The sequence below is a fragment of the Equus quagga genome, unplaced genomic scaffold (genome assembly GCF_021613505.1).
Source record: "Equus quagga isolate Etosha38 unplaced genomic scaffold, UCLA_HA_Equagga_1.0 73442_RagTag, whole genome shotgun sequence".
NCBI lineage: Eukaryota > Metazoa > Chordata > Mammalia > Perissodactyla > Equidae > Equus > Equus quagga.
The window spans coordinates 12,175,306-12,196,755 of record NW_025802777.1 but is presented as its reverse complement, the minus strand read 5'-3'; the positions used below and the strand labels follow the sequence as shown (position 1 = coordinate 12,196,755).

The following is a 21,450-nucleotide window of genomic DNA, read 5'->3' as shown; positions in this document are numbered from 1 at the left end:
CTCATCCCAGTTTTGATTTATAGATTAATTATAGGTTATTTGCATTGACACCTAGAAGAATTAATAAAAATGAAACATTTTTTTGCTATGCGAGCTAGGGGCTTTTATTAATTAATCAATGGAGGATACACATTGGAGACCCCATGTTCAAGAACAGTTTGGCAATGATGGCATGGTAGAATATTTCCCTGATAGTGCAATCCATGAGGATGTGAGGCATGAGATCCTAATAACACAAGTTGCACTAGCATTCATTCAAGAGCACACATTCTTCATCATTAGGCTTGCTTGTGACAAGATTCTTTCCTTGATCAAAATTTATCCAGGCTCCTCTGAGCTGTCTTCTGAACTTGGCCTCGACCTTGGCCTATAATAAACACATCTCTCAGTCTCCCTTAAATGTCTACCTGAGAAAGCTCAATGCTCCAAAAGAATTTACTGTTTGTTCCAACCAAAAACTGACTATGGGCCTGACCACCCTTTTCTTAAAAGTATTTAGTTTAAAAACGTGCAATCATAAATCCCTTCTCTGTCCCTTTGAGATGTATCTTCTACAACCCAGGACTGTCTCATCAAGGACTTGGAAGGCATCTCTTTGAAATGCAAATCTCTAAGGTTTTGCATTGCTTCCGGTCCCTGTAGCAGAGTAAAGGCCTAACTTCACTGGGTACCTTGCTACAATTTGAAAAATATCTTCTGTCTTGAAGATATGAAAGATATTGAAGATATGTTTCTCCTTCGGATAATCACCAATGAACAAACCCGGATGATCTAATCGCATTAGCCAACTCCTTGTTCGTGCTTTTTTGAATTTTCCACTATCACTGCTCTGCTCAGGACTCCACTCATCCCTCCCCTTACTCCCTCATTGTCTCTTAAACACCCAGTCACTTCTGCATAGATTGCTGTTGAGCTCTGTTCTGTGAAGGTCTTTCCCCTACTGCAGTAGTACTGAATAAAATCTTTTTTACCATCTATAAGCAGTGTCCAGTTTTGTTTCTTTTTTGTCACTGGATGCTAAATAACTAGCTACTAGCCAAAGAAGATAAAAAAAAATATGAGATTTATGATGCAGAAGAACATGCAAGTAGAGTTAACGCATAACATTATGCAGTTTCTGAGGTCCTAGAAGATCAGCAAGTTCTATGGAAAAAGTTGAACCCAAAGGACCAGAAGCTTCCATCAAGAATGGAAAATAGTAGCTACAGCCAGAATCTCATAGTCATAGCTGGAGCCATAGACATAGCACAGGCCACCAAGACTAAAGGTAAGGCCACTGGAAGTGTTACCATAGTAATTCATCATGTCAGGGGTTGAAGATTTGTTTCATAGTGAAATAAATCTCCTGAGACTAAAGATTGCAAAGAAATCTGATCATTTTACATTCTCAGGGAAAGGTGTGGCAAACCATGGCACATGAGCTTTATTCTCTTTGAAAATAAAACTCTGATGAAAAATAGTACCATTTGGTCATACTTTTATTATTGAAGGGTAATTCCAAACATACAAGAGGTCTATTTTTCCATTGAATATATTTAATTGTTGTGTCTAAGAATGAGTCTTTATATGGAGAAATAAGTATTACGTTTAAAGATAATGACTTCACATATTTCTACCTTTAAAATGTAATCATGAAATCTCTCTCATCAGGCAGCTCATTCCTGGCATTGCCTGAGAGTTTGGATTTGTCAAAAAATATTTCCTTCATTTTATTTACAGTAGAGTTTCAATTTATGCCAAATATCGTGTTTTCCTTATTTTCAAAATTCAGTAAATTAGCATACAAATTATAAAATTATCATGCATAATTATATAATTTTGAAGCAGGAGAGAATTTATTCATGGAAAACAACAAATATTTGACCATCCTGTTGTTTGTCTTTTGTGTGAAATGACATTCTAAATTCCTGAATATTATATTGGTCAAATTCTATTAAATTATAGTCAAGCCCTGTTACAAGATGACTCAACTTTGTTTCCACTACTACCTTTCATGAAGCGTCCATCCTATTCAGAAGGATCATCCAGTGGTTTCTAAAATTGTGATTTGTGTCTATATTCAAGCTTGCCCTTACACCTTTGAACTAAGTGTTCTTACATTTCCTACACTTTTGGAATATATTCTTCTCAGTATAGTCTCAAACATTCCAGACTGCAGTCGTCTATTGAACTACTCTCTTTCTATATTACTAACTGAATTTCTATTACATAAAATGTAATTTGTCACACTTTTAGACAAGAAGATAAGTGAGAAAAAAATAAATGGTTACATCATGGTCCTAGAAAGCTTATCCTTTCATTATAGTCACAAAGGGGGTGTGTGTGTGTATTTCTATGTGTGTATATGTAGTTTGTGTAGATGCGAAGCTAAATATATGGAAGTACAGCGTCAGAGGAAGTTAGAATTACTTGAAAAGTGCCTTTAGAGAAAGCAAAGCTGTAGTGGACTGATTGTCCTGAAAAATAATCTCTGGAGAAAGTTTAAATTAGGTGTAAATTAGGCTGCGTCATAAACAATTCATAAGAATTCAACAGAGAACAGAGGAGGAGACTTCATCAGGAGGCAACGATTTAAATTAATGCTAAGGAACTAGACTAAGCAAGATGTGCATGTAGACAGGACAGAAAACTTCTGCAAAAAATAATTGAAAGTTGAGAAGCATATTGCTTCCAGATCAGTGAGGACCTTTGCAAATTCTCTGCTGTTTATGAAGAGTCGATCATTCTATGGTTTTCTCCAGGGTACTGCCACAAAAGATATGACATTTTAGGGATAATTATTTGATGTCAGGGTGAATTGACTGTAAAGATCTGAAATAATTTGGTTATTCGTGGTCTTTTGTGTTCCCACATCAATTGTAAAATCGTTTTTTCTGTTTCTGTAAAAAAACACCATTAGTTTTTGATAGGGATTGAGTTTAATCTGCAGATGACTTTGAGTAGTATGAACATTTTAGCAATATTGCTTTTTCCAGTCCATGAACACAAGATATCTTCGCATTTGTTTGTGTCTTCAATTTCTTTCATCAATGTTTTTTAGTTTTCAGCATACAAGTCTTTCATCTCCTTGGTTAAGTTTCTTCCTAAGTATTTTGTGTATCTTTAAAAGCCATTTCTTTGCGTGTCAGTCACTAAACCAAGTCACAGAGAAAGAGTTGGGACCTTGTTACAAAATGCCAGGAAAACTGTGACAACATTTTTTTTCTAGATTCAAACTTTTTAAAACATTTTTTTTTACCCTTACCACTCCTAAAAATCTCCATCTATTTCTAATGAGGGAAAACTTATTGTTTGAAGTTTTCCAAATGCTACATTCAGCCTAATTATCCAATATCAAATTTTGAGCTTTAGTTTTCAAAATTTTTGCATAAATATAATGAATCCTTTTACATGATCAGAAACGATGCATATCTTACTTGCATCATTTGTTATGTTTTTAATTAACAAGCTCTTGTGTCAACATTTTTGCGACATTCAGGTAAAACGTTACCTCCTCTTGGATTACTTCGGTTCTGTATAATCTATCCTTCCATGTTCTTTAAGGCTTATAGCGCATATATTTCCATGATAGAATTTTTCATTTTGATGCCGTTTTTCTATAGTTTTGGTATGGAAAAGTATAAACATAGATAATATAATGAACTCTTAGACGGATGTCATCCATTTTCAGCCATCATCACTTAGTTGTCAATTATCTTTCATTTATATCTATATTAACTCTCTGCTTTTATAATTTAAAAAATCCAGATATCATAACATTTTATTTTATTTTTGCTGAGGGAGGTTAGCCCTGAGCTAACATTTATTGCCAATCCTCCTCTTCTTTTGCTTGAGGGAGATTAGTCCTGAGCTAACATCTGTGCCAATCTTCCTCTACTTTGTATGTGGGTTGCTGCAACAGCATGGCTAACAAATGTTGTAGGTCCACATCCAGCATCTAAAGTTGCAAACGTAGCCACCAAAGAGGAGTGTGACAAACTCTCCCACTACACTACAGGGCTGGCTCCCATATCATTTTATCTGAAGGTGTTTTGATATGTATAAAACATAAAAACTTCATGTAAAGAACACAGGATATATTAAAAATAATGGAATCAAGTATAATATTTTTATCTTTCTTATTTATTGATAAAACAGGCTGTCTTTGGTAGGATCACTTTTTAGAGTCACTGCAGTACTGCATAAATACTGGCTACTGAATTGGTTGAAAAGTTTAAATTCTCCGTTGGATTGGTGAATATCACTCCTATAATCATCCCCAATTTTTCTAAGTTATCAAAAGGAATCATCACTGGCACTATGCTTTCTTTCTTGAGCACACTGCTGAATTATTTGTGAGAATCAATTGTGATACATGAAAACACAAGAGGCACACAAAATTGAGTAAATGGTAGGTCAGGAATGACATTGTGTGAAATTCAAGGATAAGAAGAGAGCTCTGAAGAAGCCAAACATGAGACAGTAATTAATGGCCAGTCTCATGTTGAAGGCAAAAGTCCATGAATAATATCTGGAAAACATTTTTTGTCAAAGTTTAAATAAAAAAGAAAATAGCAGTACTCAAAGAGATGGAAAACAGTAGAAGAACTCTTCTTAGAACAGAGGCAGTGGGGATCAATCAATATAGCAAAATGCCTTTGGATTCCAAGAAGTCAAAAGACATCAAAGTATCTTTAACATACAGCACTTGTCCATATATACTTGATTTTTGCACAGCTTAATAATTCAACAAAATCTGTTGTCATCAAGAAAGACATACCTCTCCCTTACAGCACAGCAGATTCCTAATAATGCATAAAATGATATTGACAATGGAACAGGTGTTCCATAGAACTTTGAATTTTGTAGTAGAAAATATCTTCATCAGAATTCAAAATATATAAAATTATTTGGTTCTGTGGGATTTCAAATCAAACAGAAGCATGAACTGAGCAAAACTCCTCCCATGTGAAGGAGTTATAATTTTAAAGCATCTGTGTTGTGTATAAGGGAACATGGTGTGAAGTAAATAATTCCATGAGAAAAAAATAGTTTGATGCAAATCATTATTAAGACACTGCAAAACTAGAATATCAATTGTGTTGAGATGAATGAAAGGAATGAACCTAAGTTTTTATGCTTGCAAAACATATTTGTTAGAGACTATGCTGAGAATTATCACAGAATAGATAAGGAAAGAAGCTACACGTCAGTAATGTTTCAGGAATGAGAACGTCCAGCTTGAGTGATGAAATTCTGATCAGAAACATATGTCTCCACTGATTCAATGTATCAGTCTTCATTGCAGTATCTTCTTAAGTGTCCTCCCCAAATTTTCACTGCTGATTTTGAAGCAAACAAAAGAATTAATTCATTAAAAAATTATTAACAAGTAATGAGTAATAGAAAAAAATTGTTTAGAAAAATCCAGAGGACCAATATCTTCTATAGAAAGTGGGACAGTAGTAGCCAAAGCCACAACCACTGTAGCCACCAAGGCAATAGCTGGAACCATAGCCATAGTCCTGGCCACTGAAACCACCAAGGCCATAGCCAAGGCCACCATAATAGTTGCCGTAGTAGTAGGTCATTGTGTTAAGTCTTGAGGGTTTGGTTGGATGTCGAAGGTGAGTTCCTTGAGGGTGAACATCACCAGCTGCACCTGGACTTTTACACTTCCTCACTGTGGGTGTGGAAAACCACAACACATGAGCTTCATTGTCTTTGAAAATCCTTCTTCGGTGGAAACAGTACTATTAAGTCTTACTTTTCTTATTAAGGGCTGTCCCAAAGATGCATGAATACATTTTTCCTTTGAATTTAGTTTAGTTTTCATTCCTTAGAACTAGGCTTTGTATTAAATAATTATTTTCATGTCATCAGAGTTTCTGTTTCTGTTTTCACATATATCTATATCTATCACATATATCTATTTGTTTTCACAAATATCTATAGGTATTTTCATTTGGCAATCAAAGTGGCAGTGTAGATGCAAATAGTCTGAGAGCCAACTTTCATTTTTTCTATTCATATGTATATTTGTTTCTCTGTTCATATGATCAAGAGCAACAACTTATTCAGGCCTGTAGCCCTAAAAACATGGATTCAACTTGCATTCCTCTTTCTTATCGTCACTCGTATAATCATCTTACCAGACATTTTAAAAATATGTCTTCTTAAACTCCTTTCCTTTCTATTCCAAACCTCATACATGGGCACAGTGTTTGAATAAGACTTCTTTGACATTCACTAAGATTATAGCATTTCATCTGTTTTTCAATTAATTTTCTTTCAAACTCATTTTTTCTATGCTACTACTATTTTTAAATTTTATTTACTTATTATAAATTAATCTAACACTGACCCAAAAGATCCAATTCCTTCTTTATCCTAAGGATAGTATTTTCTTCTTCTTCCCCATGACAACGTGCATACTGTTCTCTTCTTTGGCTAAGCCTTTCTCTAACTTGTTTAAAATAGTCTTTTAACAAGATGTGCATGAAGTACAGTTCTATTCAATACATCTCTCCATTTTATTTAAGTTGTTTTTCTCTTCTCCCAAAGTAAAACATTTAACTGTTTTTGAAGTTATGGTTATTGAAAAAATGTTAAATACAGTAAGCAGGTAATAAGCATTCATTCATTTTAAAGAGTTATCGAATCAAGGTCAATTATGTTTTAATTACATTCTCACACACATCTTTCTCTACTACCTCATTTTGGGATGTTCTGCTTTTTGAACCTATAAATATTTTACTATATATCTGCTAGATATAAAGACTCTTTCTTAAAAAATAGGTATTAGGTATGGAATTTTTAAGTTATTGTTGATTTCCTGGAATTTAATCTCCATTATTTAAAGTTTCCTGTCAGGTTGGATTTAGTCCTGCATAAGTAACTGCTAATGATCGAATGGAAGAACTTCTCATTTCTAGCTTGAATCAGTGAAACTTCTTCTCCAAATCCTTCCTCAATTCAATAATTCATAAAAAGGTCAGCACAAACTATTTTTATAAGACACTACTGAAGTCCAAGTGAGAATCTCTGGCGCTTGTGAAGACTTGTGTAAGTTACTTAAAACTTAATTAGTTATAATTAATAGTTAAACTATTAGTTTATAACTTAATAGTTATACTGGGAATCACATTGTCTATAACTAAAAGACGAAGATTGAGGATCTGAAGACACCCAAATATATGATGAAAGCCATTAACCAGTCTCAGGTTTGAGGGAAGGCTGCCAAGAAAACACCTGCAATATGGTCCTTCCCAAGCCTTAACTGAGGAACAAATACCACTACTCAACCTGAGCTGGAAAAATTATAGAAACATTAACTCAAGCCTCAATTTTTTTTTTAATTTTTGAAAAGTAGGGTAAAACCTGAAAAACTAAACATTTACATATTAAAATGATAAAGTAACAAAGAATGTCTGAACATAGAAAAAAAAATTCCCATGCTTTCTATTTCTTTATAAAAATTGAAGCTGACTGTGTGGGCACAGTGTGTGTGTGTGTGTGTGTGTTTATGTTTGTGTGTGTGTGTGTTTGGAGCAAGGGTAGGAACGGAGAAAAGACTCAAACAATGTGTATTCTTGGCAATGTTTTCCAAGGAGGCCCCTGGCAGAGGGTCACACTGAACAAGAATGAGCAAAAGGCATGGACAGCTCTTCCTTACAAAGCACATAAAAATAACAATATTTAAAGAGTAAATATTCTCGAAAGTATTCTTTCCTGATACACTGAGTTTAAAGCAGTTATTACATTAAACTAATAACTTTTCAAAGGAAGTGTCATTATATTCATAAGAATTAGTTATGTCTAAATATGTTTGTTTCTATAGGATTTCAAAAGAAAAAGGAAGCAACATCTGGGCAAGTTATCACATGAGTTGTAGGAGTTACTGGCTAAGAGTTAACAAGATCAATTCTAAAGAAGTAAACAATCTTATGAGGAAAATATGTTTCAATGAAATGTATTACTCAAATATGCTCAAATTATGAAGAAAAAGTGCATTTAGATGGGCACATCTAAATAAAACAAGGTTTAGAGAGTTCACAAAGTTTATTGGAAAATATTCCTAGAAATGTCACAGGAGGGCTAAAGAAGGAAGCTTCATGTCAAGAGCATAGTAGGGGTGAAGATCGCCAGCCCACCACAGCCTCCAAGACCATAGCCGGAACCATAGCGGTAGCCCAGGCCACCAAAAGCACCAAGGCCATAGCCAAGGTCCCCATAGTAGCTGCCGTAGTAGTAGCTCACTGTGTCAGAGGTTGAAGATTTGCTGGAGGTCGAAGGTGAGTTCCTTGAGAATGAATATCACCAGCTGCACCCTTTTATACTCCCTCGGTGTGGGGCTGGTAAACCACAACACAGGAGCTTCCTTTACTTGGAAAATCCTTCTTTGGTGAAAACAGTACTATTATGTTGTACTTTTCTTATTAAGAGCTGTGCCAAACATGCAATAATACATTTTTCCCTTGAATTGAGTTTAATTTTAATTCCTAAGAACTAGACTTTGTATTGAATAATTATTTTCTTGTCTTCAGAGCTTCTGTTTTCACATATCTCTGTCTACATCATAATAAACAGACTCCCTTATGTCACATAGCTTGAGAGTTCGATCTTTGTCAATGAAATCTCCATTTTGCCTTGGACAGGGTTCTCTTCAGTGATGATTTATTCTTCCTGCTTATGGCTAAATAAACTAAGGCAAAATTATTAAATAATCATAAGTGATTGAGAATGCATATTTTTCGAAAAGGAAATAGGAACCAGAATGTGATTTATCTTTCTTCTTTCCATATATGTGTGATAACCTTCTAAGCATCTTCTTACTTGTAGAAATAATATTCAAGCGTCGTCATAAAAGAATCCAAGCCTACCTTCTCAAGCTTCTTCACACTACAACTTACATCAACCCTCCATCTACCTAGATCAGCCTCAAATTGTTTCTTAGAACTTCAGTTGTCTTTCTCACTCTAATCTTTTTCTCAGACGTTCTTTCTCATTCTAAAGTTACTCTCTCTTCTCCTTATAGTTTCCATCACAATTCTAGACCACAAACACCTACTAGCATACTACTGCTCTTTTAATTGGCACCACCTTTGCAGAATTTCTATTTTTTACTGATTACTAGAACTGGTTTTAAAACACTTTGAGAGGATAGACCTGATCCCTACTCATCAAAGTAAACAAAATACATATTCATTGGTTTTTCTGGAATGCCAATTTAAATTTTTATAACTTTTCTTTAGCAAGAGATATTTATGTGAAGGGATGCTTCATATTTCAAATTGCAAAAATAATCCCAATTAAGACAAATATTCTCAATAAAATACTCATATTTACATTTTATTATGAGAAAGAAACTATGATAAGCCTTTGGGCAGGGAGATGATAGATGATAAATATGTAAATGACCAATCCATGGACCATAAATCCTACAATTAATTGTACTCACAAAGGTGTGTGTGCGCGCATGCTTCTTCATGTTGTATGTATGTGTATGTGGTATTTGGTGTGTGTGAATGAATGCATACGTGTTTTTTTCTTATAAATACTATAAAGCAAGACATGGAGGAGTAAAATGATGGATAATTACACTGACTTCAAAAGTGATTTAGAAGAATTAACTATTACAGTGGCTGCAGTGTCTTGCAAAAGATTCTGGAGAAGTGTAAAATGAGTTGCATCTAGAAGGATGTATAAGAATTCTACAAGAAAGAGAGAAGAGATGAGGAGATTCTAACAAGGAAAATAGCTTTAGCTTATGATCAGACACAGAGATGAGCAAGGTGAGTCCTTAATCAGCAAAACCTTGAGGTTGAGGCACAAAGTTTAAATAAAAAGTAATTCATGGTTGGGAAGCAAATTAACTTAAGATAAAGACAGGCCACACATTATGTTCTATAGTTTTGTTTAGTGCAACAGCATCAGAGAAATAGTGTTTTAGGAATATACATTTTCTCTCATTGTGAATTGTATGGTGAATTATCGAAAGCAAGACCACTTGAGAATCCCTTACCATATCTATTATAGAATGAAATAAGACAAATGGACTGGCAAGGATGAGCATAAGATATATAATTAAAAATCTACAATGCAGATGTTTGAGACCAGTATAAAACAAAGTCGGAGTTATTTTTTATTGTTAAATGTAACGTATTACACTCCTATAGGGTAACTTTATTTTAAAAATTTATAAACAATATCAGACTTGAGTTCTCACTACATTTATTTAAAATGAATAGATGTAAATATTTATGATGGAATCCATTTCTTTGGCTTTCTAGTCAGTCAACAATCAATTGGAAGGGAAATATATTTGTAAACACTCAGGAATGAGAACATGTCAAGACAACCTAATAATAATAATAAAAGGAACACTTTATAAAAATAAATATTTTGGTGCTAAAAGAGACTTTGGAAAGTCACTTTGACTACTTTACTCTGAATTTAAGATGCAATTATCTCCTACATGGAAATTAAATTTTGAGGTGTTTCTTGATAATTACAATTAATATATAAGTAGGAATAATGCAAAGTATAAACTGATAAAAACGTCAATCACATAGTGTTCTGTCAAAAAGATATTTTCGCTTGACAATCAAATGTCAGTGTAGGTGCAAAAAGTCTGAGATAGAACTTTCATTTTTTCTAATTATATGTATATTTATTTCTCTGTGCATATGATCCAAAACAGCAACTTTATTCAACCTCTAGCATTAAAAACATGGAGTCAACTTGTATTCCTCTTCTTTATCATCACTCATTTGGCAGACTGCATGACATTCTTGAAATATGTCTCCTTTACCTCTTTTCCTTTCTGTTCCAAACCCCAAACATGGCACAGTGCTTGACTTGGGACTTCTTTGGCATGTGGCAAGATTACAACATTTTAACTGACTTTCAATTATTTTCTTTTAAACCTCTTTTTTTTCTGTGCCTCTACTGTTCTTAAATGTTATGGCAATATGAAATAAAAATTATTTTACTTAATATTTAAGCATGTCCATATACTATACGCATGCTAAAAATCCAACATGGACCCTCAAACTCGAATTTCTTTGTTATCCTGTGAACAATATTTTTTTCTTCCCCATGGAAATGCACATGCTGTTCTCTTCTTTGGCTACACCTTCCTTTAATTTATTTGAATTCGGCATTTTAGCAAGGCGTACATGAAGTACAGCTCTATTCCATACATCACTCCACATTCTTTAAGTTCTGTAGTCCTCAGCATAAAATAAAACATTTAATTGCTTTTGAAATTATGGTTATGGAAAAAATTTTAAATACAAACAGATATTACTATGTAAACAACTTCCATAAATCATTTATTCCTTTTAAAGCATTATCAAGTCAAGGTCAATTGTGTTTTAAATACAGCCTCACACACTTCTTTCCTTTTGCATAATTTTGAGATGTTCTGGTTTTTGAACCCATAAGTACCTTAAAATATATCTATCAAATGTAAAGATTCTTTCTAAAAAATATGGATAAGAGCTGTGCATTTTTTTAATTATTATTTATTTCTTGGAATTTAAACGCCATTATTTAGTGTTTCTTGTCATGTTGGACTTAGTGCTGTGTAAGTAACTGCTAATGATTGAATTGAAGAGTGTTATTTCTTGCTTGAATCAGTGAAACTTATTATCCAAATCATTCCTCAATTTACCGAATCATAAAAAAGTCAGCATAAACTGTTAGTTTATGAAGACATTACTGAAGTCCAAGTGAGAATCACTGGAGCTCCATGAAGACTTGTGTAAGTTACTTAATTAAATGAGGGTTATATTGGGAATCACATGGTGCATAATGAAAAGATGAAGATTATGGATCTGAAGACGCCAAAATACAAGATAAAGCCCAATAACCAATCTCAGGTTTGAGCCAAGGTTCCAAGGAAAACATTTGCTGTAAAGTCCATGCCAAGACTTAACTGATGAACAAATACCACTACTCAACCTGAGCTGGAAAAATTATAGAAACATTAATTTAAGTCCCCTTTTTTTTCAATTTATGAAGAAAAGTCATTTAAGACCTGAAAAGTTAAATAGCTATATATTAACATGATAAAACAATGAAGAGAGTCTAATTATAGAGAAAAAATTCCTAGGCCCTCTAATTCTTTCAAAGAAATTGAAGCTGGCAGTGTGGTCTGTGTGTGAGTGTGTGTGTGTGTGTGTGCATGTGTGGGGGAGGGGTGTGGAGGGAGAGAAGACACACACATATGTATTCCAGTCATTGTTTTCCAAGGAGGCACCTGGCAGAGGGTCACACTCAACAGAGAGTTAGAAAAAAGGCATGGTCATTTCTTCCTCACAAAGCTCATTTAAAACAATAGTTTTTAAAGAGTAAATATGCTCAAAAATATTCATTTCATGAGGCGCCGAGGTTAGAGGGGTTACTATATTAAACAATAACTTTTCAAATGAGGTGTGATTATATTTAAAAGAATTAGTTCTGTCGGAATATGTTTGTTTCTATAGGATGACAAATGAAAAAAAGAGCAATACCTGAGCAAGTTATCACAAGAGATGTAGGAGTTATTGGCAAAAAGTTAATAAGATCAGTTCTAAGGAAGTAAGCAATTTATTGGGAAAATATATCTCAATGAAATATATTACTCAGATATCCCAAAATTATGAAAAAGAGTGGATTTAGATGGGCACATATCAATGAAACAAGGTTTAGAAGGTTCACAAAGTTCATTGGAAAATATTCACAGAAATAACAGAGAAGGCATAAAGAAGGAAGCTTCATGTCAATAGCATAGTAGGGGTGAAGATCGCCAGCCTGGGTGATGAATTCTGGATCAGGGAAACAGATCATTGCAGATAGACAATGTTTTCAGTAAAACCTAGAGGACCAGTATCTTCCGTAGAAAGTGGGATGGAAGTAGCCACAGCCATAACCACCATAGCCTCCAAGACCATAGACGGAACCATAGCCATAGCCCAGGCCACCAAAACCACCAAGGCCATAGCCAAGGGCACCATGGTAGTTGCCGTAGTAGTAGCTCATTGTGTCAGAGGTTGAGGATATGGTCGGATGTTGAAGGTGAGTTTCCTGAGAATGAGTATCAGCAGACTCACCTGGACTTTTATACTCCCTCACTGTGGGTGTGGTAAACCACAACACAAGAGCTTTCTTGTCTTTGAAAATCTATTTTTGGTGATTACTGTGCTTTTAGGTTATACTTTTTATTAAGGATTGTCCCAAATATGGATGAATCCATTTTTCTTTTGAATTTAGTTTAATTTTCGTTTCTCAGTACCAGGCTTTGATGAAGAATTATTTTCACATCTTCAGAAGTTGTGTTTTCACATAGTTGTAAATCTGCATCATAATAATTAAGATTCCTTATTTCACATAGCTTGAGAGTTTGATCTTTGTCAATAATATCTTCATATAGCCTCAGATAGAGTGCTCTTCAATGATGATTTCTTCCTATTATTTATGATCAAATAAGCTAGCGTAAAATAATTAAATAATCATAAAAGGTTGTGAATGCTAATTTTTCATAAAGGAAACAGAAACAAATACGTGAATTTTCTCTCTTTTTTGCATATTTGTGGGATAGCCTATTATGCACCTTAATTCCCATGAATATGATATTCAAGTTCTGTCATCAAATAATCCACGCCTACTTTCTCAAGCTTCATCTTCAACTTACATCAAACCTCCTTCTACCTAGATTAGCCCTCAAATTGTTTCTTAGAACCACTATTGCCTTCTCACTCTAAGCTTTTCCTCAGAAGTTCTTTCTCATTCTAAAGTAACTCTTCTGCTTAGAGCATCCTTCAACAATTCTAGTCCACAAACACCTACTAACTCACTATTACTCTTTAGAAGTGACACCACCTCTTGCAAAATGTTTTCAATTTTTTTAACTGGTTACGCCAACTGGTATAAAAACACTTTGAGAGCGTGGACCTAACCCTACTTATAAAAGTAAACAAAATTGACATTTGTTCATTTTTTAAATTTCTTTTCTCTTGAAATGCCCATTTAAATTTTTATAACCATTTTGTTATTAGAGGTATTTCTATGAAAGGATGCTTCATATTTCAAATTGCAAAAGGAATCCCAATTAAGATAAATATACTCAATAAAATATTCATGTTAAAATTTTATTATGAGAAAGAGACTATGGTAAACCTTTGGGCAGGGAGATGATAGATGAGAAATGTGTAAATAACCACTCCATGGACCATAAATCCTACAATAAATTGTACTCACAAAGGTGTGGGTGTGTGCACATGTTTCTTTATGTTGTATGTATGTGTCTGTGGTATTTGGTGTGTGTGAATGAATGCATACGTTTGTTTTTTCTTGTAAGTACCATAAAGCAGGATACGGAAGAGTAAAATGATGGATAGTCACTCTGATTTCAAGAGTGATATCAAAGAAGTAACTATTATAATAGCTGCAATGTCTTGCAAAAGAATCCTGGAGAAGTGTAAAATGAGTTGCATCTAGAAAGATGTATAAGAATTCTACAAGGTGAGAAGAGAGTAGGAGATTCTAGCAAGGAAAATGGCTTCAGTCTATAATCAGAGACAAAGGTGAGCAAGGTGTGTCCTCAATGAGCAAAACATTGCAGTTGGGCAGAGTCTAAACAAAGAATAATTCATGGTTGGGAAGCATATTAACTTAAGACCAGGATGGGCCATCCATTATGTTCTATAGTTTTATTTAGGGCAATGGCAGCAGAGAAGTGATGTTTTAAGAATACACGTTTTCTCTACAATGTAAATTGTATGGTGATTTCTTGAAAGCCAGGAGACCACATGAGAAGATCTTAAATATCCTTTTGGAATGAAATAAGAAAAATGGACTGGCAAAGATGAGCATAAGATATATTATTAAAAATACACGATGTGGATGTTTAGAGACCAGTATAAAACTTACAAGCCAGAGTTATTTTTTGTTGTTAAATGTAATATGTTACACTCCCTTAGTGTAACTTTGGTTAAAAAAATAATAAACAACATCTGACCTAAGATTTCTCGGTACATTTAGAGAGAATGCAAAGATTTAAATATTTATGATGATATCCATTTCTTTGGGTTTCTAATCAGTCAGTGATCAATGGGAAGGGAAATATATTTATCAACATTCAGGATGAGAACATGTTAAGAGAATTATAATAATAGAAGGAACACTTTATAAAAATAAATATTTTGGTGCTAAAAGAGACTTTGGAAAGTCACTTTGACTACTTAACTCTGAATTTAAGATGCAATTAGCCCTGCGTGGAAAGTAAATTTTGAAGTGTTTCTTGATTAATACAATTAATATATAAGTAGAAATGATGCAAAAGTATAATTTGATAAAAACGTCAATCATATAGTGTTCTGTCAACAAGATATTTTCATTAGACGATCAAAGTGGTGGTGTAGATGCAAATAGTCTGAGATCAGACTTCCATTTTTTTCTAATCATATGTATATTTATTTCTCTGTGCATATGATCCAAAACAGCAACTTTATTCAGGCCTCTAGCCTTAAAAACACGGACTCAACTTGCATTCCTCTTCTTTATCATCACTCTGTCAGACTGCATGACATTCTTGAAATATGTCTCCTTTACCTCTTTTCTTTCTGTTCCAAACCCCAAACATAGCACAGTGCTTGACTTGGGACTTCTTTGGCATGTGGCAAGATTACAACATTTTAACTGGCTTTCAACTATTTTCTTTTAAACCTCTTTTTTTTCTGTGCCTCTACTGTTCTTAAATGTTATGGCAATATGAAATAAAAATTATTTTACTTAATATTTAAGGAAGTCCATATACTATACGCATGCTAAAAATCCAACATGGACCCTCAAACTCAAATTTCTTTTTTATCCTGTGAATAATATTTTTTTCTTCCCCATGGAAATACACATGCTGTTCTCTTCTTTGGCTACACCTTCCTTTAATTTGTTTGAATTCTAACATTTTAGCAAGGCGTACATGAAGTACAGCTCTATTCCATACATCACTCCACATTCTTTAAGTTCTGTAGCCCTTAGCACAAAATAAAACATTTAGTTGCTTTTGAAATTATGGTTATAGAAAAAATTTTAAATACAGACAAACAGATATTACTATGTAAACAACTTCCATAAATCATTTATTCCTTTTAAAACTTATCAAGTCAAGGTCAATTGTGTTTTAAATACAGCCTCACACACTTTCTTTGTTGCATCATTTTGAGATGTTCTTGGTTTTGAACCCATAAGTATCTTAATATTTGCCTATTAAAGATAAAGACTCTTTCTGAAAAATATATGTATTATGTATGTAATTTTTAAATTTATTTCCTGGAATTAAAGCCCCATATTTAATATTTTTAGTCAAATTGGACTCAGTGCTACGTAAGTAACTGCTAATGATTGAATGGAAGAGTGTTATTTCCAGCTTGAATCAGTAAAACTCATTATACAAATCATTCCTCAATTTACCAAATCATACAAAAGTCAGCACAAACTGTTAGTTTATGAAGACGTTACTGAAGTCCAAGTGAGAATCATTGGAGCTCCATGAAGACTTGTGTAAGTTACTTAATTAAATGAGGGTTATATTGGGAATCACATTGTGCGTAATGAAAAGGTGAAGATTATGGATCTGAAGACGCCAAAATACAAGATAAAGCCCAATAACCAGTCCCAGGTTTGAGGAAAGGCTCTAAGACAACACCTGCAGCAAAGTACACCCCCAAACATTGATTCAAGTCCCCTTTTTTCTAAATTTGTGAAGAAAAGTAATGTAAGAACTGAAAAGTTAAATAGTTACATGATAATATGATAAAATAATAAAGAAAGTCTGAACATAGAAAAAAAATTCCCAGGCCCTCTATTTCTTCCATAGAAATTGAAGCTTGCGGCATGGGTTCCGTGTGTGTATATATTTTGTTTATGTCTGGGGTGTGGGTGGGGAGGGAGACAAGACACACACATACGTATTCCGGTCATTGTGTTCCAAGGAGGCACCTGGCAGAGAGTCACACTCAATAGAGAGTGAGCAAAAAGTCATGGACACCTCTTCTTCATAAAACTCATAAATAATAGTTTTTAAAGAGTAAATATCCTCAAAAGTATTCATTTCCTGATACACTGAGGTTAGAGTAGTTATTCGATTAAACTAGTAACTTTTCAAATTAGGTGTCATTATATTTAAAAGAATTAGTTATGCCTAAATTTGTTTGCTTCTATAGGATGACAAATGAAAAAGGGAGCGATATCTGAGCAAGCTATCACATGAGATGTAGGAGTTATTGGCAAAAAGGTAATAAGATCAGTTCTAAGGAAGTAAACAATTGTATGGAGAAAATACGTTTCAATGAAATATAGCACTCAGATATCCCAGAATTATGAATAAAAAGTGCATTTAGATGGGCTTATATAAAGGAAACAAGGTATAGAGAGTTCACAAAGTTTATTGGAAAATATTCCCACAAATGTCACAGGAGGGATAAAGAAGAAAGCTTCATGTCAATAGCATAGTAGAGGTGAAGTTGCTGGCTTGGGTTGTGATGAATTCTGGATCAGGGAAACAGATGGACAATGTTTTCAGTAAAATCCAGAGGACCAGTATCTTCCATAGAAAGAGGGACGGAAGGAGCCACAGCCATAACCATCATAGCCTCCAAGACCATAGCTGGAACCATAGCCATAGCCCAGGCCACCAAAACCACCAAGGCCATAGCCAAGGGCACCATGGTAGTTGCCGTAGTAGTAGCTCATTGTGTCAGAGGTTGAGGATATGGTCGGATGTTGAAGGTGAGTTTCCTGAGAATGAGTATCAGCAGCCTCACCCGGACTTTTATACTCCCTCACTGTGGGTGTGGTAAACCACAACACAGGAGCTTCCTTGTCTTTGAAAATCCTTCTTTGGTGAAAACAGTACTATTAAGTTATACTTTTATTAAGGGTTACCCTAAATATGGGTGAATGCATTTTTCTTTTGAATTTAGTTCAATTTTCATTCCTCAGAACCCCACTTTGATGAAGAATTATTTTCACGTCTTCAGAAGTTGTGTTTTCACATAGTGCTATATGTGCATCATAATAGTCAGGCTGCCTTATTTCACATAGCTTGAGAGTTTGATCTCTGTCAATAACATCTTCATTTAACCTCGGATACGGTGCTCTTCAATGATGATTTCTTCCTATTATTTATGATTGAATAAACTAGGGTAAAATAACTAAATAATCATAAAAGGTTGTGAATGCTAATTTTTCATAAAGGAAACAGAAACAAATATGTGAGTTTTCTTTCTTGATTGCATATTTGTGGGATAACCTTCTATGCACCTTCATTCCCGTGACTATGATATTCAAGTTCTGTCATCAAATAATCCAAGCCTACTTTCTCAAGCTTCTTCACACTACGACTTACATCAAACCTTCATCTACCTAGATGAACTCTCGAAGTGTTTCTTAGAACCACTATTGCCTTCTCACTCTAAGCTTTTCCTCAGAAATTCATTCTCATTCTAAAGTAACTCTTCTGCTTAGAGCATCCTTCAACAATTCTAGTCCACAAACACCTACTAACTCACTATTACTCTTTACAAGTGACACCACCTCTTGCAACATCTGTTTTCTATTTTTTTATCTGGTTATTCAAACTAGTATAAAAACACTTTGAGAGCATGGACCTAACCCTATGTATAAAAGTAAATAAAATCTATATTTGTTGGTTTTTTAAATTACTTTTTTCTTGAAATGCTCAATTAAATTTTTATAACCATTTTGTTATTAGAGGTATTTATACAAAAGGATGTTTCATATTTCAAATTGCAAAAAGAATCCCAATTGAGATATAGTCAATAAAATATTCATACTTAAATATTATTATGAGAAATAAACTATGATAAGCCTTTGGGCAGGGAGATGATAGATGATAAATACGTAAATGACTACTCCATGGACCATAAATCCTACAATTAGTTGTACTCACAAAGGTATGTGTGTGTGCATGTTTCTTCATGTTGTATGTACGTGTATGTGGTATTTGGTGTGTGTGAATGAATGCATAGATGTGTTTTTTCTTCTAAATACCATAAAGCAGGATATGAAAGAATAAAATGATGGACAGATACTCTGATTTCAAGAGTGCTTTAGAAGAATTAACTATTATAGTGACTGAAATGTCTTGTAAAGGAATTCTGGAGAAGTGCAAAACGAGTTGCATCTCAAGGGATGGATAAGAATTCTACAAAGTGAGAAGAGAGAGGAATTTCCAGCAAGGAAAATGGCTTTAGCTTATGATCAGAGACTAAAGTAAGCAAGGTGTGTCCTCAATGAGCAAAACATTGCGGTTGAGGCACAGAGTCTAAACAAAGAATAATTCATGGTCAGGAAGCATATTAATTTAAGATGAAGATGGGCCATACATTATACTTTACAGTTTTGTTTAGGACAATGGCATCAGAGAAGTGGTATTTTAGGGATAATATTTTCTCTGCAATGTGAATTGTACGGTGAATTCTTGAAAGCAAGAGGACCACTTGAGAATCCCTTGCACTACCCTTTAGAATGAAATAAGAAAAATGAACTGGCAAAGATGAGCATAAGATATATTATTGAAAATCTATAAGGCAGATGTTTAGAGACCACTATAAAACTTACAAGCCAGAGTTATTTTTTCTTGTTAAATGTAACGTATTATACTCCCTTAGGGTAACTTTATTTAATAAAATAAACAGTATCAAGCCCTAAGATTTCTCAGTACATTTGTTTTGAATGCTTAGATTTAAATATTTAAGATGATATCCATTTCTTTGAATTTATAGTCAGTCAACAATCAATTGGAAGGGAAATATATTGGTAAACATCCAGGAATGAAAACATGTCAAGAAAACGTAATTTTAATAATAAAAGGAAAACCTTATGAAATAGATATTTTAGTGCTAAAAGAGACTTTGGAAAGTCACTTGACTACTTTACTCTGAATTTAAGATGCAATTATTTGCTGTGCAGAAAGCAAATTTTGAGGTGTTGCTTGGTAATTAAAATTAATATATGAGTAGAAATGACATAAAAGTACAATTTGATAAAAACATCAATCATATAGTGTTCTGTCAACAAGATATTTTCATTAGACAATCAAAGTGGTGGTGTAGATGCAAATAGTCTGAGATCAGACTTACATTTTTTTTACCCACATGTATATTTATTTCTCTGTTCACATGATCCGAAACAGCAACTTTATTCAGGCCTCTAGCCTTAAAAACACGGACTCAACTTGCATTCCTCTTCTTTGTCATCACTCATATAGGCAGACCGCGTGACATTCTTGAAATATGTCTCCTTTACCTCTTTTCCTGTCTATTCCAAACCCCAAACACGGCATAGTGTTTTAGTTGGGACTTCTTTGACATGTGCCAAGATTACAGCATTTTAACTGGTCTTCAATTATTTTATTTTAAACTCATTTTTTTCTGTGCCACTACTATTTTTAAATTTTATGGCAATATGAAATAAAAATTATTTTGCTTATTATTAAGGATGTTCACATGGTAGAGTCACTCTAATAATCCAACAGTGACCATAAAACTCTAATTTCTTTTTTATCCTATGAGTAATACTCTTTTCTTCCCCATTGCAATGCGCATGCTATTCTCTTCTTTGGCTGTGCCTTTCTTTAATTTGTTTGAATTCTAACATTTTAGCAAGATGTACATGAAGTAGAGTTCTATTCCATATATCACTTCACATTCTTTAAGTTCTATAGAACTTGGCATAAAATAAAACATTTAGTTGCTCCTGAAATTATGGCTAAGGAATAATTTTTAAATATAGAAAAATAAGTATTACAATATAAACAACTTGCATAAATCATTCATTCCTTTTAAAGAATTATCAAGCGAAGGTCAATTGTGTTTCAGATACAGCCTCACATCTTTCCTTGCTGCATCATTTTGAGATGTTCTTCTTTTTGAACCCATAAGTGTTTTAATCTGTATCTATTATGATATAAATATTCTTTCTAAAAAATTTGTATTAGGTGTGTAATTTTTCATTGTTATTTATTTCCTAGAACTTAAGCCCGGTTATTTAAAGTTTCTTGTCAGGTTGGACTTAGTGCTTCGTAAGTAACTGCTAACGATTGAATGGAAGAGTCTTAATTCCAGCTTGAGTCAGTGAAACTTATTATCCAAATCATTCCTCAATTTACCAAATCAAAAAGTCAGCACAAACTTAGTTTATGAACACATTACTGAAGTCCAAGTGAGAATCACTGGAGCTCCATGAAGAACTGTGTAAGCTACTTAATTAAATGAGAGTTATATTGAGAATCATATTGTGCACAATTAAAAGATGAAGATTATGGATCTGAAGATGCCAAAATACAAGATAAAGCCCAATAACCAGTCTCAGGTTTGAGGAAGGCTCCAAAGACAGCACATGCAATAGAGTCCATCCCAAGAAAACTGAGGGACAAATACCGCTATTCAACCTGAGCTGGAAAAA

At 33.8% G+C, this 21,450-nt stretch overlaps 1 protein-coding gene across 1 annotated transcript; it reads right to left on the bottom strand.

Moving 5' to 3' along the window:
- Positions 1–5,396: 5,396 nt before the first annotated feature.
- Positions 5,397–13,005, bottom strand: LOC124234394 (keratin-associated protein 19-2-like). Its single transcript, XM_046651755.1, has 3 exons — positions 12,842–13,005; positions 8,133–8,281; positions 5,397–5,662 (listed from the first exon to the last, which is right to left on the bottom strand). The coding sequence occupies exons 1-3, from the start codon at positions 13,003–13,005 to the stop codon at positions 5,397–5,399; spliced, it is 579 nt and encodes a 192-aa protein (XP_046507711.1).
- Positions 13,006–21,450: the final 8,445 nt, after the last annotated feature.

Excerpts from the sequence above, each read along its gene's own strand:
- LOC124234394 (XM_046651755.1), bottom strand. The coding sequence starts at position 13,005 with ATGAGCTACTACTACGGCAACTACCATGGTGCCCTTGGCTATGGCCTT. Across the intron at positions 8,282-12,841 it reads GGAAGATACTGGTCCTCTAG|GAACTCACCTTCGACCTCCA; the intron begins GTTTTACTGAAA and ends TTCATTCTCAAG. Across the intron at positions 5,663-8,132 it reads CTATGGTCTTGGAGGCTGTG|TGAGGAAGTGTAAAAGTCCA; the intron begins GTGGGCTGGCGA and ends CCACACCCACAG.